Source organism: Scylla paramamosain, chromosome 8, assembly GCF_035594125.1.
Source record: "Scylla paramamosain isolate STU-SP2022 chromosome 8, ASM3559412v1, whole genome shotgun sequence".
NCBI classification, from domain to species: domain Eukaryota; kingdom Metazoa; phylum Arthropoda; class Malacostraca; order Decapoda; family Portunidae; genus Scylla; species Scylla paramamosain.
In genome coordinates, this window is record NC_087158.1 from 85,001 (window position 1) to 103,507 (window position 18,507).

The 18,507-nt window shown below is 46.2% G+C and overlaps 1 protein-coding gene across 4 annotated transcripts in view; it reads left to right on the forward strand.

The window, feature by feature from the left end:
• Positions 1 to 18,507, forward strand: part of LOC135102624 (sorting nexin-32-like) — a 56,895-nt gene that overhangs the window by 25,681 nt on the left and 12,707 nt on the right. For all 4 annotated transcript variants that reach the window (XM_064007896.1, XM_064007895.1, XM_064007898.1 and 1 more), the window contains exons 9-10: positions 16,771 to 16,836; positions 18,202 to 18,369. In XM_064007896.1, the coding sequence (XP_063863966.1) occupies positions 16,771 to 16,836; positions 18,202 to 18,342 (207 nt within the window). In that variant the 3' untranslated portion in view covers positions 18,343 to 18,369. The remainder of the gene's footprint in view (positions 1 to 16,770; positions 16,837 to 18,201; positions 18,370 to 18,507) is intronic.

Below are 18,507 nucleotides of genomic sequence, written 5' to 3' on the forward strand. Positions count from 1 at the left end.
CACACACACACACACACAGAGAACACTCCCATTAACATATATCACGAGCGTAATCCAGGTGGAGGGGAAGGAGGAGGAGGAGGGCTACCACCCACCGCCGCCCACCGCCACTACCACCACTATCGCCACCTAGACCTTTAACGGTGCCTCTGGAAATCGGAGTATGGCGCTGCGCAGTTTGTTTATGACTGTGGGACTGACCAGTATTGTTGCGTCCCCTCCTTCCCTTTCCCTCCCATCAACAAACTTTTCCTTTAGTTTTGTCCATCCATGCAACTAAATGCCAGCCTGCCTGTCTGTTTGACTCCGTTTATCTGTTTCCTGTTATTTATATATCTGATTGTCTGTATGTCATTTGTCATTGTGTTTTTGATCTCTGCCTGTTTCTCTATAATGTGTTTCTGGCTGTCTATCTGTTGATCTATCTATATATCTATTTATCTATCTATCTATCTATCTATCTATCTATCTATCTATCTGTCTATCTATCTATCTATCTATCTACCTGTGTATCTGTACTTGTCTGTATCTCTCTCACTTCTGTTTGTTTATCTCTCCCTTAGCTTTTTTAAGTCAGTCGCAGTCTTTACTTGTGAACTCGTCTGTGCATCTGCCTGTTTGTCAATCAGCTCCTTTGTCTGGCTGTACCTGCCTGTCTCTCTATGCCTATCTCTTCAGCTGCCTGCCTCTTTAAGTGTCTCTTCATCTATGCGCGTAACTATTTTACCTGTATGTCTGTTCGAGTCCGTCTGTGTGTGAGTGTCTATCAGCATGAGCGTGTCTGTGTGTTTGTATGCACGTCCAAGTATAAAATAATGAAACGGACACATCCACTGCTGATTACTATTCATATGCGCGTCCAGTTTAATAGGATGTGAGTACTTTGTGTCAAAAAGGGGAAGTGATCACAGGGTGTTAGATGAAGACATTAGCAAGACCAGGTACAGTTCGAATTACATTAACGATCAGTATTTATTGGAAAGGGAACAAAGACGAGCAGCGAAACGAGGAGAGATCTGACCTGTTATTATCTACTACTACTACTACTACTACTACTATTACTACTGTGTGCTGTTGCTGCTGCTGCTACTACTACTACTACTACTACTACTACTACTACTACTACTAAGAAAATTGTGCCAGGCTGGAATGATTGTGTTGAGGGTTATTTTCGCACTGCTTTGTTTTGGCACAGGTTATGGGTAGACAGTGAACGACCTCAGCAAGGTCTCATTGCCGAAATACGCCGTACAACACGTAAATGTTATCACCAAGCACGCAAGATGGTTATAAAGCAAGAAGAGTTAATAACTACAGAGAAATTAGCTGAGAGTTTGCAGGCTAGTGCTTCTGGTAGACAGTTTTGGAGATCTGTAAGAAACAAGGGAAAACAGAAGAAAAAAACGCCTAAGGCAGTTGATGGAAAACATTGTCCTAAAGATATAGCTGATTTATTTAAAGGAAAGTTTGAAGAGCTTTACAACAGTACCTCATACGATACAAATGAGATGGATAGCTTAAAATCTGCCATCAACAGTGTAATTTCTTGTCAGAAAAATAGTAATGAAAGTATACTCTTGATTACGCCTGATGAGGTGCGTCAAGCACTGCGGAGAGTGAGGCCTGGAAAGGGAGAAGGTGAGGGTGACCTGATGTCTGACCATCTCATACATGCTGGTGATGTGTTATACGGACACTTGTCTGTACTGTTTTCAGCCATGTTGAGGCACGGTTTCTCTCCCCACAGCATGATGAAAGGGGTTATGATACCGCTTCCTAAAGGTCGTTGGGCAAATCTTAATACCAGTGAAAATTACAGAGCGATTACTCTTAGTAGTTTGATGAGTAAAATACTGGATAATATTGTATTGATGAGAGAAAGGGATAAACTATTGACCAATGATTTGCAGTTTGGGTTCAAAGAAGGAACATCCTCTACTATGTGTACAGCAATGGTGAGAGAAACTGTGTCTTATTATGTATCTAAAGGTACAACTGTTTATGGGTTTACTTTAGATGCAAGCAAGGCTTTCGACAGAGTTAATTATTGCAAATTATTTGATATTCTATTGAAACGTAATGTATGTCCTCTTATATGTAGATTATTGTTAAACATGTACGTAAATCAAAAACTAAGCGTAAGATGGAATGACTTACTGTCTAGTACATTTGAAGTGAGTAATGGAGTCAAACAAGGTGGTGTGATCTCTCCTATACTGTATTGTGTTTATGTAGACGGGTTACTCACGGAATTGCGAGACTCTGGCGTTGGCTGCTACATGGGTGGCACCTATGCAGGAGCCTTCGGGTTTGCTGATGACCTAAAAGGTCTAGCACCAAGTGTTTTTGCTCTCAAGAAGATGATAAGCATCTGTGTAGATTATGCATCGAGATATGACATTGTGTATAACGAAAAGAAAAGCAAATTAATAGTTTTCCACGGTAATAAAAGAAGTAATATAATTCCTAATGTAGAAATTAATGGTAAAACTATTGATATTATGGAGGAAATTGTACACCTGGGAAATGTTTTAGGAAGAAATATTTTTAAATGTGATACTTCTAAATGTGTGACTGATTTTTATCGACAATGTAATTCATTTTTATCCCGTTTTAAGGGTGGACTGTCACATGTAAGAAATACTTTGTTTTTTAAATATTGTTCTAGTTTTTATGGTAGTCAACTTTTAAATGTGTGTGATGGTAGCATGGAAGCGGTGTACCGAGCGTGGAGGGTTGCAGTGCGTCGAGTGTGGAAGCTGCCCTGGACCACACACTGTAGTCTGCTTCCTCACATTGCTAATGTTATGCCCCCAGAAATGTGGTTCGCAAAACGGGAGATTGCTTTTATAAACCAAATATTAACATCAGACAATATGGTTATAAGAACAATAGGAAGAATGGGGGTTTATGGAAGACATTCAATAATGGGCAGTAATGTAAGATATCTTTCATACAAATTTAATATGAATATTGGAGACATCAATAAGGTTTGGACGCAGCTGCAGTGTGACCAGTACGAACTTGCACGGACTGGTGCACAAATTCGTGAATTGTGTTTGATGAGGGATAGATGTGATACCACAATCTTAGATGTAAGGGAAACTAAGATGTTGATTGATGCTTTGTGCACCGAGTGACGTCGGATTCAGTATGATATTGTCTAATTTAGTATAAATTTATGTCTTTTTTTTTTTTTTTTTTTTTTTTTTTTTTTTTTTTTAATAATTAAATGAAATGTTTTTCTTTCTTTTAGTTTTAGTATGTATTTTAGTTTGTGTACACATCTTGTGTGAATAAAGAATATTGAATTGAATTGAACTACTACTACTACTACTACTACTACTACTACTACTACTACTACTACTACTACTACTACTACTACTACTGCTCTCCTACTACTACTACTACAACTAATAATAGTAGTAGTAGTAATAGTAGTAGTAGTAGTAGTAGTAGTAGTAGTAGTAGTTGTTGTTGTTGTTGTTATAGTAGTACTAGTAGTAGTAATAGTAGTAGTAGTAGTAGTACAAGTACGGATGATTGTAATAATAATAATAATAATAATAATAATAATAATAATAATAATAATAATAATAACGGTATCATAACCTAGGTACGTAAAGACTAACAGATGGACTTGCCTCCCTCCTCACTACTTAGATCCCTCCTTCCCTCCCTCACCCCCTCCCTCCCTCCATCTCTCCGTCATCTGGAGAGGGCGATGGAGAAAAAGAAGTAAAGAAGGGTAGGGTTGATGGGGCGACCACAGGTGAGGGAAAGAGAAAGGAATGAAGGAAAAAGAGAGCCTCAGAATAAAAAGGAGCAAATAAATAAGAGAAGAAATTATGAAGGGAAATTATATTTATTCAGTGCAGTTTAGGCAAACAAGAGAAAGAGGGAGAAGGCGTGGAGGAAAGGAACGTGGAGAGAGAAGGGAGGAGAGGAAGGCAAAGGGTGTAAAAGTACAGAAGAGAGAGAGAGAGAGAGAGAGAGAGAGAGAGAGAGAGAGAGAGAGAGAGAGAGAGAGAGAGAGAGAGAGAGAGAGAGAGAGAGAGAGAGAGAGAGAGAGAGAGAGAGAGAGAGAGAGAGGAAAGTTTGTTACGTCATATTTTATGGCTTTTATATTATTGTGGAGAAAAAAGGAAAGAAAAAAAAGAGAAAAAAGGAGGGAGAGGAGGAGGTGGAGAGGGAGGAGAAGGAATGAGGTGTAGATGAAGAAGCCCAGGTAACGGTGTGTGTGTATGTGTGTGTGTGTGTGTGTGTGTGTGTGTGTGTGTGTGTGTGTGTGTGTGTGTGTTGTAAGAGGAGAAGGAAGAGAAACATCTGCTTCTCAACCTTGTCTTCAACTCACGCTCTTCACAGCATTCCTCCTCCTCCTCCTCCTCCTCCTCCTCCTCCTCCTCCTCCTCCTCCTCCTCCTCCTCCTCTTGCTTTTTCTACACATGTATCAGTGATCACACCTTTGTTTAACTTTGTCAGTTGATATGAGAGAGAGAGAGAGAGAGAGAGAGAGAGAGAGAGAGAGAGAGAGAGAGAGAGAGAGAGAGAGAGAGAGAGAGAGAGAGAGAGAGAGAGAGAGAGAGAGAGAGAGACCTTATCACTATAGAATTAATGCTAGCAGTAGTAGTAGTAATAGTAGTAGTAGTAGTAGTAGTAGTAGTAGTAGCAGCAGCAGCAGCAGCAGCAGCAGCAGCAGCAGCAGCAGCAGCAGCAGCAGCAGCAGCAGCAGGAGGAGGAAGAGTAGGAGGAGAAGGGGGAAGAGGTGGTGGCATAACTGTTCCTTTGGCCCAAACATCTGACGCCTCGATACTGTTGGTCGCCACTGCTGCTGCTACTGTTGTTGTTGTTGCTGCTGTTGCTGCTGCTGTCACCCCCACCACCAGGTCAGCAGGACATTTTGAGTAACTGTGCATATTTACCACTACTGGGGGGGAGAGAGAGAGAGAGAGAGAGAGAGAGAGAGAGAGAGAGAGAGAGAGAGAGAGAGAGAGAGAGAGAGAGAGCAATGGTGTTATTATTATCATTATTATTATTATTATTATTATTATTATTATTATTATTATTATTATTATTATTATTATTTATATTATTATTATTGTTATTATTATTATTATTATTAATATTATTATTACTATTACTTATTGTAGTAATAGTAGTAGTAGTAGTAGTAGTAGAGGTCTGTCCTGAGCTTCTCTACACCTATTTGACTATTTTTTTTCATTTTTTTTATTGTTATTGTTATAACGTTGCATTTCTGATTATTATTATTACATTACACTTCCTGTCTTCTACTGAATCTTTTTTCTCATCTTATGTCTCCTCCTCCTCGCCCTCCTCCTGCACCCTATGCATGGTGTAGTAGTCAAGAGTTGAACAAACAATAAGACGATGGTTCCTCACCCGCAAAAGTGAATAGCGTGGATCGGCACGTACGTGTGTTGGCGGTTCTCGGCCCGGCGCGCGGCGCGCCCCTCCCTCTTGCGGACTTGTGTAGGAGTGGCCGTAGAGGAGTGAAGGGGCGGGTGAAGACACTTGAGAAGGAAAGAAGGGAAGGTGAAACGTAGAGAAGTTAGGAATGGGTGAAGGTACTAGAGAAGGAAAGAAGGGAAGGGTGGATGGAGAGAAAGAAAAAAATCTCTGAATCTGTATTGAGAGAGAGAGAGAGAGAGAGAGAGAGAGAGAGAGAGAGAGAGAGAGAGAGAGAGAGAGAGAGAGAGAGAGCGCTATTTAAATGTTTAGCATGACTTAGTGCTTAGTGTTGTGAGTGCTCTCTCTCTCTCTCTCTCTCTCTCTCTCTCTCTCTCTCTCTCTCTCTCTCTCTCTCTCTCTCTCTCTCTCTCTCTCTCTCTCTCTCTCTCTCACACACACACACACACACACACACACACACACACACACACACACACACACACATATGACCACAACATTCCCAGAGGTTGTTCAGGGCCCGTCACCCGTCACGCCCCACGACCACCCCAAACACCCACGCCCACGGCCAGCAACACCCTCACCAGGAGAAATTTGCGGGTGGGGGTGGGAACAGTAGGATTGGGATATCGATGTTGTTGGTGGTGTTGGTAGTGGTAGGATAGGCATGAAAATGTTCTCGTATACCATTATTATTATTTTTATTATTATTATTATTATTATTATTATTATTATTATTATTATTATTATTATTATTATTGTGCTGATGTGTGTGTGTGTGTGTGTGTGTGTGTGTGTGTGTGTGTGTGTGTGTGTAAGGCGAAAAAAGAAGCAGGATTTGTATAGCGGGAATATATTCAAGTTTTCATGCTCGGATGAATCTTAGGTTTTACTTGAGTGTAATACACATATGAGAGACGTGACTGGCATATACAAACACACACACACACACACACATACACAGCGAGCGTGGGATGCAGCTTGGATAAAAGGAACAATGCACACCATTGTCGTTTTTATTGATGAAGATGGTGATGGTGGCGGGGAGGAGGTGGAGCGAGTGAACAGTGTGGGGTCTTTAGGAGGTAGGTATGGTGCAGGGAGTAGTGGCAGTGTGGCTCCGCGACTCTCCCTCTTGTCTTTCCTTTCCCAATGTGAGGTCATCTGGTTTCCAGGGCGCCGTGTCACCACACATGCTGCACCCCTGCTCTTCACACACCCCTCTGGTCTCCTCCTTCCCTAGACTTAATTTTTTTGGAGCACGCCGCTTCGGCGGCAGGTAGCGCGTGGGAGGGTGACTGACGGCAGCTTGCGGCGGCAGTATGCGCAGAGCGGCCGTGGCGGCAACGTCTTTCTCGCATTCGTGCATCTTTGTGCTGCTGCTGCTGCTGCTGTTGTCTGGAGCCCACATTGAGTGGCACCCGTGCCCTTCATTACGGAACTTAAAACACTTGGCAGTGGTGTGCACTCTGAGGTGTGTTGTGTGGAACATTATGTGTAACGTTGTGAAACAATCCCTGCCGCCTTCGTAGGTCGGCGCTGGACACAAGTACTACAGTAAAGCCGCGGAGCGTCACACACTCCCCACAATGCGTTACCATTCCATTTGTGCTGTCAGCCTTTTCTTAGGCCTTCTGCGTTGTGCCGCTAGCTTCCCCGTCTCGTCCGTGGACACGCCCTCGCCCCGGATCCTGCCCCACCATAATGAAGACACGAGCATGGACACTTCACCCGGTCAGGAACCGAGACCAACGGAGACCAGATCTGACTCACCCCCACTCGCCGCCCCATCCCCTGCTGGTGACAAGTCTGAGAGTTTCGTGCCTGGTGACCAGTCCGAGAGCTTCGTGCCTGGTGACAACTCCGAGAGACTCGTACCTGGTGACAAATCTGAGAGCCTCGTCCCTGGTGACAAGTCTGAGAGCCTCGTACCTGATGACAATTCTGAGAGCCTCGTGCTTGACACGCGGGGCAGCAGAATTGAGGACTCAGCAGAGGCCAACAATCACACGTCCCCAGATGAAGGCGGCATAGTAGAGGGGCGGCCCCGTGCCATTGTTGACGTGCGCAGGAAGCACCTGAGCGGAGAGGCGTCCTATATCATTCACCCAGACAATCAGCCGCCCCCCACCTATAAGCCCCTCAAGGACCTACCGCCCCCCACGCGCCCCGTCGCCAAGTGGAGGCCTGACATCTTCATGAAGATATGCTGCTCAGACCCAGAGCTTGATGCTTCGCCTGAGGAGGGCTCAGACAACACCCTTAAGGGCGTGGTGACGTCTCCAGACACACGGGAAGATGAAGGCCAGACCACAAACCAACCATCAGCTCTGCCTAACGATGATGATGCCACAGTGAACCAAGAAGTGCCCATGGAGGCAGCGGCAGTAGACGAGGACATCACAACTACAACGACTCCTGAGAAAGGCAGCAGCCCTTCCACCACACAGAGATCCTCAGACAGTGAACTGGAGAACACTCTGGCACCCGTCAACAGTAGCGAGGTGCGTCCCCAGGGTGCCAGCAACCACACGCCACGCTATGAAGAGGCAAGCTCCAGCCCTTATCAAGATGTGGCTAACTTCCTGAGGGACATCGCCAGCAGCGAGGGCTTTCAGAATGTCTTCATCGGAGACCTGATCAAAAACTTTGGGAGTCTGGACCAGAATGCCCTCAAGTTGATTTACAGCCTCCTCATCGGCCCGCTGGAGGACACTTACAAGGAAGACAGAATGGGAATGGCAGAGGATGATCTGCCCAGCAAGATTGTGGCTCCTGAAGACACTGTGCTGCTCACCAGAGACAGATTACCCCTTAGGGACCGTCCTGATGATGGCTTTCAGCCACTCAAGACTTCCTTCCTGCAGAGCCGCCCATCAGAGGGCTCAAGCTTCCCAATGCGACCTAGTGTGCCCGTGCAGCCCCTGCCCCCCAGCGACGAGATGTGGCGGCCGGGACGCATCTATGATGGGCGGCAGCCCGTAAATCGGCGCGGAGAAGAGCGAGTGGACGTGATCACAGCCCCACCCACCAAGACCTTCGAGGTGGTACTAGGCTCCAGTCTCTCCCACGATAGTAAGGACCAGCGTAATAATGACGGGGGCGGCATCCTCCCGAGACCCACCAACCAGGCCAGCCACCGCTGCTGCCCTTTGACAAACTCACTCTGGGGCTTGAAATGCCTCCTCCAGAAGCACTAGAGGCTCTTCCTCCCGGCTCCATCCTCATCCCACCTTCTCATATCCTGGGGCAGGCAAAGCTACCCAAAATTGTGCCTCCAAGAGGCAGTGGCGCCCCCACCTTGGAGATGCCCATCACTGACATCCTGCCCAATCTGCCTTTCCTCCCCAAACCTGCCAGGCCGCGCCCTCCTGCCCAGCCCAAGATACAGGACATCCCGCCGCGCCTGCCAGGCTTCCTTCTGTCACGGCGACCCACAATGCCGAGCTCATTGCCTTCTCAGCCGCCCCGCTCACCCATCCAGCCGCCTCGCTCCCCATCCAGCTGCCCCGACGGGAGGACGCCGGCCTTCGCATCCTCCTCAGGCAGCCCACAGGCCCGCCACCCATCGTCACCAAGATGACCCCATCCCACATGCCCACGCTGCCCACCCTGCAACATTCTTTCCAGCGCCCCCACCACATCTCAGTCCCTGCATCCCTGTCCCCCTACCTTACCCCACCACCACCACCACCACCACCATCCCTGTCACGGACACCCCTGCTGCCACTGCATGCCGGGGCAGTGGATGAGAAGAATCATGACCACTCTCATGCCTTCACTCTGCTGGACCTGGACAGTTTTGGTGACAAGGAGGAATCTGGCACTGACTCCCTCCCGACACTCCATGTGAGTGACAGGAACGAAGACTACCATGCCAGGCCTGAGGTTATGGATCCTGAGGGGCACCATCTTCACTCTTCACACTCTGACTACTACTCTGATGTTCTTCCTGACTATCTTGACAGTTACTATAACCTAGACTACGACAAATACTACCACGATGACAGCATGGGCAGTGCAAAGCAGGAGCCACCCTCAGATGACTTTGGTCACGAGGAACATCGTCCTTTTATCCACGAGACCAGTGCCACATTCCACACTGCAGAGCAGCAGCCCCGCATTCCCACACAGGTGCCAACTGCCAGGACCACGCCGCCTGCCCTAACAGACAGAGGCACTGGGTACAGCGAGGAGCCTCTCCCCTTGGGCACACATGATTACCCTAGTCTGGATGACCTCTTGGGCGTTGTCAAGCCAAACTTTTCAACTCCAGCAGCAACAAAGCAAGACCGCAGCCAAGTTACTTTCTTATTGGAGAATTACCGACCGGCCTCTGCTCTGCCTGCGGAGGACAAGGATGTGAGTGTGACTTCCAAACAGGTGACACATCACCCCCAGCACTCCACAGTAGAAGACGACGCCATTTTACCTCCAGGAGACTTTGAGTTAAGGTTAGAGCCTCATGAGGGGCAGGGGCGCGAAGGGGTGGAGGATGATTCTCCACCGGTGCTCCCCAAGGGTGAACACAGGGAGCACGACGCCTCAGTGTCACACTTATGGAAGAATCTGCAGCTCATCCCACTGACACCTGACCTATTCGATGCCACTCCGAGGCAACCAGAGGACAGAGATAGCTTAAATTTGACCAGCCTGTTCAACACAGGTGTGCCACTGGCGCCAGATGCTGCCCTGGATCTGGCACCAGACCTCAGCTCAGACGATGACAGAATTAGCGTGGACCAAAATGGAGTCCGTATCACCCTGAGGGAAGAGGTGCTCGAGGACTCGGAAAAGGCTGAAGCCAAGTTCATGGCTTACGTGCTGATCGGCGCATGCTGCGGTCTGGCGCTGCTCTCCATCACAGGCGTCATTGTCATCGTGCGCTTCAAGAAGACGTGTGGCTCCCGTCAGATCAAGACGAGGACTCGCCTCACCGAACAGGACTCCGTGGAGAACATCTCAAGGCATGTGAGCCAGCTGACGGCTGCGGAGGAGTCTGGCCACAAGCTGGGCTCCTGGTTCACGGGGGCGCAACGAACACATCGGCTCAGGCAAGTTACGTGGCAACATGGCGCTGCCTGCCGTGCACGACCACAAGCGAGAGAAGAAAGATGGCCACTCGAGCAGCACCAGAGACCTGCTGTCCATCAGCTCCCAGTCGTCCCCCTCCAATTCACCCCGCCAGGAGAGACGGGACAGTGAGACAATCGGCGGTCATGTGGAGGAGGAGGAGCCTCGCACCTCTTGGCTACACAACGAGTACCGCACCTCAGAGGATGAGCTAAACCAGGCTGCAGCACTCGACCCACGCTACCGATCCCACCACCAGCACCAGAAGACCCGAGGTAGCTCCCTCGCTTCGTCCGCCCGCCACCACTCCAGCGACCACCGCATTCACCATGCTGAGACTGTGACAGAGGCTGACTCTCCTTCCCGATCAACTCGGGAGCGGCGACACACAGGGCAGTCTCGAGACAGTGACCGGCCTTCTCGCACCACCAACAGACACGGCGCACGCTACATGTCTTCCTTGGATAGTGAAGAATTGGATGACAGACTGACCAGCCGTGCCAGCGAGTACCCAACAGACTCCGAGCTCGATGACGGCATCACCCACTACGATGGTGAATCACGGGAGCCCAGCCGCTACTTCAGCGACTCCAGGGAGCTAGATGATGTTGTGGGTGGCCGGCAGCGCAACCACTCCAGCATGACGTCGCAGGAGCTGGGGGAACATATCAGCCGTGACCTGAAGCAATACCAGGCGCACCAGAACAGCCACTCCCACCACCAGCATCATCCTGAGGACCTGAAGCACCCGCAGGACTCTGATGGCCTGGCAGGTCTGTCCTCACAGGAGTTGGAGAGCGAAGAGTCTCGCGAGTTACGGCGATCTCAAAGCCAGGTGTCGTTCAGGCCGTGACAACGTGCAGAATGAGGTTTTCCTGGAGTTTGACAGCATGTTGCGGCAGCATGGCCAGTACCTGGGCAATGAGCCACTGGCCTCCCACGCTGGGACGCACCTCGCTCCTCACCAACGACACGCACCTGTCTGCCTCGCGCGCCAACACCCCTGACTCCATTGACCTGCCTGAAGATTTCTGTCAGGACTCTGGCACACGACGAGGGTGTGACCACCCACCACCCTCTCCGCCCACCACACCCCCAAGGTTTTCTCCTCCACCTGCTCCACCCAGACCTCCCAAGCCAGGACACCTAAGCCAGGTTGATGCACCTTCCTCGCAGGTGGGACGTGGGCGGCCACCTTCCCCTGGTCAGTTTCCGCCATCACCTCCAGCCAGCAACCAGCGGCCCGTGTACTGGACCAGTGAGGAGGAGCGACTCATCTGACGGGACGCTGCGGGCCGTGGGGCTGACCAATAATTCATGGCCGCCTCGCGCTTTACCGTGGCTGAGGCTCACGGTGAAGCGTGAGGTGAGCTGTGACTGAGGTGGCAATGCCCCATGAGGCCCGCCCTCTTCCCTGCCCAGCAGCTGCCGCAGTACACACATTCCCACAGGACAGCAGCCATCCGTGCTCAGCCACAACAGTGCCCACCTGCCTCCCCAGGGCACAGAGGAGTGATGAGACACTCCTTCCCGACCAGTAGAATGAGGGTGAAGACTTGGACTCTATGCCACACGATACACCTCACCCCATCACCACCCCTGCACCCACCTAACTGTTCCACTATGTCATCACCACACAAAGGGTTGGGGAGGTGGGAGGGGAGGGTTTGTGCAAATCATGCCCCGCTTGACAGTGGTCATCTTTGGTCAGCCACGAACAGGCACTGAGGGCTGGGGACAGGCGGCACAGACGGATGGCCCCGCCAGGTGTTGTGGTGGAGTGTGGCTTCCTTAAAAAGAAAGTCATTGTGCATGGACAGAGGCCGACCGATTTCTCAGTACTTGGTTCTTATTTAATAGTGATCTTATCAATGAAAGGTTTCAAAGATAATAAGCTGCAGTGAAATCAGTCTTCATTTTCAAACTGAAGCACAAGAGAATAAAAAGCTACTGTTGTGAGCACTGTTAAGCACAAGTACAGGGCAGCAGGTGGTCCACTGTGCCATGTCACTTGGGACTCCCACCCCACGCCATATGTCTGACGCAGAAACTAACAGTGGACGCTACCTCTCACGTCCTCACTGTTGTTCCTGCATCATGACTCCTGAAGGTGAAAGTGTGGACTGCTGGCCATGCATGGTGAAGGGATGAGGAAAGCACTGCATTATACAGGAAGGAAGTGTCTCGTGTAAACTATGTCTTATTTTCCTATACTCTGCCAAACTGTGTTTGCGGCAGTGGTGGTGGTGGTGGGGAGAGGGAGTGCGAATTCTGTCCTGCATTAATACTCGGTGTAGTGGAGTTTGTCCACACTTCGTTTTCTTCCAGGTGGTTGTTGTTTCATCATATTAAAGGGGATCACTACGGGATTCTATGCGCTGACTTTTCTTTATTTATTTGTTTTTTCTTATATTAATCATTGGGATTTGTTGTTTGGCAGCGCATTTTTGGGGGCATTAGTGTGTGTGTGTGTGTGTGTGTGTGTGTGTGTGTGTGTGTGTGTGTGTGTGTGTGTGTGTGTGTGTGTCAGAATAAAGCTTCCTCTGCTGTATTCCCACAGCTTGATGGAGATTTGTGGCATTATTAAAGTACCTTTGAGAGAGAGTTGAGCAGCCGACCCTGAATGTATACTAGGTACGCACACTGGATTGGGGCTCATGACTATAAGCAAATCCAGAATATCTATTAAAAGTACTAGAGAAGATTGTCTTTGTTTGACTAACTTCAACCTGCATCAGCATTTTTCCTCTCCATGGACCTTCCAGTCATGCAATTTTCATCACTTGCCAGCAAAGAGTGCAAGTGTTAGGGTCATATTTTAGACACAGTGTTTTATCTCGACTACTTTAACAGGCTGCCGAGGCATCTTCAAGAGAACTTTCATGATTCCACTGATAGTTTAACATGCTTTCTGTATCATACTTATAGGAACCTGATTAATCGTCTTTGTGGCCTTTGAAAATAGTCCTTATGAGAAGCCAAAGCATTTAAGAATACAAGCTTTAGACAAAAGATTTTGAAGCTGAAGGCGTAGGGCAACTGTGACTGCCTTAGAGCTGTAGGTCCATTGTGTGAACAGCTGAGAAAGAGGAAAGGCGAGGAACAAGAAAAGTAATATACTTTAGAAATGGTATTTTAACTACTTATTGGTTCACTCTGACCTAAACCATGAAATTATTACCATTTTAGCTAAGTTATTTTTAGCAGTAGTAGTAATAATAGTAGCAATAGTAGTTGTAGTAGTGGTAGTGATAATAGTAATGGTAGTAGTAGTAGTAGTAGTAGCAGTCATAATATTATAGTAGTGGTGGTAATTAGCTGAGTTATTTTTAGCAGTAGTAGTAGTAGTAGTAGCAATAGTAATTGTAGTAGTGGTAGTGATAATAGTAATGGTAGTAGTAGTAGTAGTAGTAGTAATAGCAGTCATAATATTATAGTAATGGTGGTAATTGTAGTAGTAATAGTAGTAAAAAACAGTAGTAGTAGAAATAGTAGTAAGTAAGGAAAATCATTGTGGTAGTAGTAGCAGAAGAGTTAGACATGGAGGAAGGCAGTGAGGGAAGAGCAGACCTGACAACCAGAGTAAGGACTGCTCAGAATAACTTGACAAAAAAATATATATTAGAAAAAATAATGTTGCCTTGCCTTCCTTAACTTATTTCATGGATATTATGCACATCACAAACACATGCAACAAGGAATTGACTGTATTTAAACTGTTACAAGGAACACCAGGGTATGTACTATTACAGGAAGATGCATATAAAGCTAAATAGACAAGAACTTTTACACTTTAAGCATTTTTAAGAGAAATGTAATGGAGGAAAGTTATAGTTTGCTTAGAACAGGGATGTCAGACTCATTAATTTTGAGGGCCAGCTGTACACTGTTATAGTCTCAAGGGCCATCAGTGACCTTGCAATTACACACTGGCAAGAGTGAAGCTTACAACTTATTTTGTGTATCATTCTGATTTGCCAAGATTAGTGGTTTGGTTTTATCAAACAGATTTGTAATTTTTTTTATCAAAATTAGTAATAAAAAATAAAAGACATTACTACCAATTTTGATACAAAATAAATCTTTGTCATGTAAATAGTTGGTAAATGTTAATATTGTATTTTGCCTTTGCAATTTAGTAGTTTTCTCAACTGTAACAATTATACTATATATTTGAAAAATCACTTCTCACCTTGTGGGCCACTTAAGACCATCCTTTGTGCCACATGTGGCCCACAGGCTATAAGTTTGACACCCTTGGCTTAGAAGAATACTGAAGGGTAGCTCAAGAAAACAGGTGAATGGAAAACTTGAAAAGAGGTGAGTAGCTTGAGAAAACAGAGGGATGGAAAGTTTGGAGGATGGCAGAAAGAAGCCTGAGAAAACAAAGGTATGTAAAGTTTGAAGAATGGCAAAGAGAAGCCTGAGAAAACAGGGATGGAAAGTTTGAAGAATGGCAGAGAGAAGCCTGAGAAAACAGAGGGATAGAAAGTTTGGAGAATGGCAGAGAGTAGCCTGAGAAAACATAGGGATGTAAAGTTTGGAGGATGGCAGAGAGAAGCCTGAGAAAACAGAGGGATGGAAAACTTGACTGTCCTAACAAAGAAACACATCCACACATCCTCCTGCCTCCTGTCAGCCATTCCTTGTCCACATGTTTGCACTCCTCGGACCATTAGATTTTGATAGGCATTCTTCCTGGCACCCATACACACCTCAAGAACAAGATGAGAAGAGAGCAGGTAAGGAACAGTTATGCAGGTGAGAGGAAGATTGTAATGTTCATCAGGGTCCACCTTACCTCATCTCATCTCATCTCATCTCATCTCATCTCATCTCATCTCATTTTATCACATCTCATTTCATCTCACTTCATGTCATCTTGCCTCACCTTGCCTCACCTTGCCTCACCTTACCTCACTAGTATTGCTACAACAGGAAGGGATCTCAGCTGTTGGCCTGCCTGACCCTCATGTAGAATGATGAACTCTTAAAGGATATATAGGAGAGGCCAAAAGAAAAGTGAAGAGAGGAAGAAAAGTATGTGTGCAACTGCTTGTTCACTTTGCACTCCACTTAATCCACCAATGGTGGATTAAGTGGAGATGAGTGGTGAACCACTCATCTCCATGCCTGTAGAAGCACCTGTGAGCAAGCTGAACTTTAATTGAAAGCTATTGCTTGCAGAGAAAGGGAGGCATGCACTGATAACTAAAATAAATTCCTTTTCCAATGAAGTAACATTCTGAGAATCCTCCCAGCATTGAGGCATTTACTAAGTACTGGTAGAGACACAAGAAGAAGGGTGTGTCCCTTGTAATGGATTCTCAGTGACCTTAGAGCCATCTGTATCAGGTCTTCACTGCATTTTAATAAATGTTGAAATAACAAGATGATGTTGATATCTGCCGTGTTTGTGTTCACAAGTAACATAGGTGAAAATATTGCTGACCAAGGAAAAAACAGAAGAGATGGAGGCACTCCAAACTTTGAATGGCCATAACACATAACATTCGTAAATGTTTACCTTCAAAAAGGAATGATCATATTTACTTAAGAATGACTGTGAACATTTTGATTTTGTAATGAGGAAATCATTGTGTAGCTTAATGTTTATAAAAATGTGAAGCAGAATAGGACAGGAAGGAGAAAAGAGGAAAAAATTGTAATGTTATGGTCTTGCATGAGACTGGATAACATTTCATGATGTGTATTTTTTTTTTAGAAGCAGACCACTGAAGTGAGTGGACAGTGAGTGAGTGACCTTCTACAGCCCAAGTAACTGTAGGTTAATAATTAATGTAGTCTCTGAAAAACTTTACAGTCACACAGGTTTCAGTGACATCTTGATGTCTGGACTTGTGACATTCTTGTTTGTGGACAAAGAAAGGAAGCTTTATTTAAAATAGCCTGAAAAGTTTCAATTTTCAATTTTTTTTACTTTATCTTTATTTATTTACTTATATTTTTCTTAGTACCAACCCATTATAGTTGTATGGTTTGCATCTTTTCAGTAAAAGATTAATGTATTGTCCTATTCATATGGAGGCCAGAATAACTAGGATAATGAACAAGAGTGATTACAGTGGGAAGCTGCAATGACTATAGCCAGAAAACTGGGGCATGGAGTGACTTGAAATCTCTGCTTGATAGCAAATCACTCACTCATAAAAGTCTGCTGTTCCTGAAAGTGTATGTATGCAGAAAACACAGCTTTGAGTGGAGACTTGTGGTGTGATGTGACATCCTTGTTTTTCCTTATTTCAGGCTGAGAAGGCCAAGAAGGAGGCAGAGGTGGCCTTTGAGGAGTGTAGTGATACAGCACGGCAGGAGGTGAGTACAGAAGTGTTCTTGCTGTGGGCAGTCAAAGTTGATGAAGCTAATGAGTGGAAAGGGAGCTTGCTCTTGGGTTCCAGGGATGATGCTCATCATTTGCCTTATTCATAAAATACAAAAATTCTTCCCAATCTTTATCCTCAAGGCTAATCTTCATTACCGAGGTGGAATTGACTTTACATTGACAGCGCAGAGCCAAGTGGCCTTTGTTGTCTGGTGCTGCTCTTGTGTGCTGCTCTCATGTCATACAGCAAAAATACATAAAGTAAATATGTAGTATCCTCTCTCTCTCTCTCTCTCTCTCTCTCTCTCTCTCTCTCTCTCTCTCTCTCTCTCTCTCTCTCTCTCTCTCTCTCTCTCTTTCTCTCTCTCTCTCTCTCTCTCTCTCTCTCTCTCTCTCTCTCTCTCTCTCTCTCTCTCTCTCTCTCTCTCTAGAGACTCTCTCTCTCTCTCTCTCTCTCTCTCTCTCTCTCTCTCTCTCTCTCTCTCTCTCTCTCTCTCTCTCTCTCTCTCTCTCTCTCTCTCTCTCTCTCTCTCTCTCTCTCTCTCTCCTGCACCAGGCATGGTCTCACACATCATTATCTAACAGTTGTTTTTTTCTTTTGAGTTTTCCCTTATACATCCACTGCCACTTTGCTCTTCATTTTGATCTGCCTTGCCCCTCCATCTTCACGTATCTGTTTATCTGCCTGTCTGTCTGTCTGTCCATCCATCCATCCATCCGTCTACATATTTATATCTGATACCTTTTCCTAACTTCCTTTATCCATTTTTCAACAGAAATCTGTGGTCAGATGTTTCAAAATAAGGAAATTTTTGTAAAATTCTAAGGCAACTGAGAAATTCCATTGTGAGAGGCCTGATTATCTCTATTTTGTTACAAGTGCTGCTTAGCTAGGAGCTTCCCTCCAGCCTGCAGCCCTCCCCTGGCTGGGCCCAGCCTCTGTGTCTTAAAAATGCAATACATCAGTGGTTTTGAGCCCTTAGCTTTATTTACCTGTGTTTATTTTCTGTTGTCATTTTTGCAGTGCTGTGCTTTCTCTTCAGTGAAGTATATATTTTTATTATTTTCTTATGATGTGGATCCTCCTATCCCATGATTACAGGAAATTTGGCTTGAATTTACTCTTAGCAACTTCTCCCTTTTCAATTTATCATAAAACAATGTACAATTTATCATAAAACAATGTAGTGTTGACCTTTCTTTTGGGACTGGCACTCTCAGTTGGCCTTTTTTTCTGCTCTTTTTGTTGCCCTTAGCCAATGCCTCTCTTACATAAGAAAAAAGGCCAGTGCCTCCCTTACATAAAAAAGCTACCAAACCAAAATATCCATCAGCTCACACAACACCCCTGTTTCCAGATCAAGCACTTTCAGCGGCAGCGCGTGCAGGAGATGAAGGAGTGTGTGGAGCGGTACGCGGCCTTCCAGCTCACCTCGGCCAGGACTTCCCTCAACGCCCTGTCCATCGCTTTTAACCAAATCAAAGCCATCAACTTGTAGGTGGGGAAGCAGCCACCTCACAGCCAGGTGGGTGGCTCCTCAACAATGGGTGCTGCATTTGGGACCTTGTAATTCTCTCTCTCTCTCTCTCTCTCTCTCTCTCTCTCTCTCCTCTCTCTCTCTCTCTCTCTCTCTCTCTCTCTCTCTCTCTCTCTCTCTCTCTCT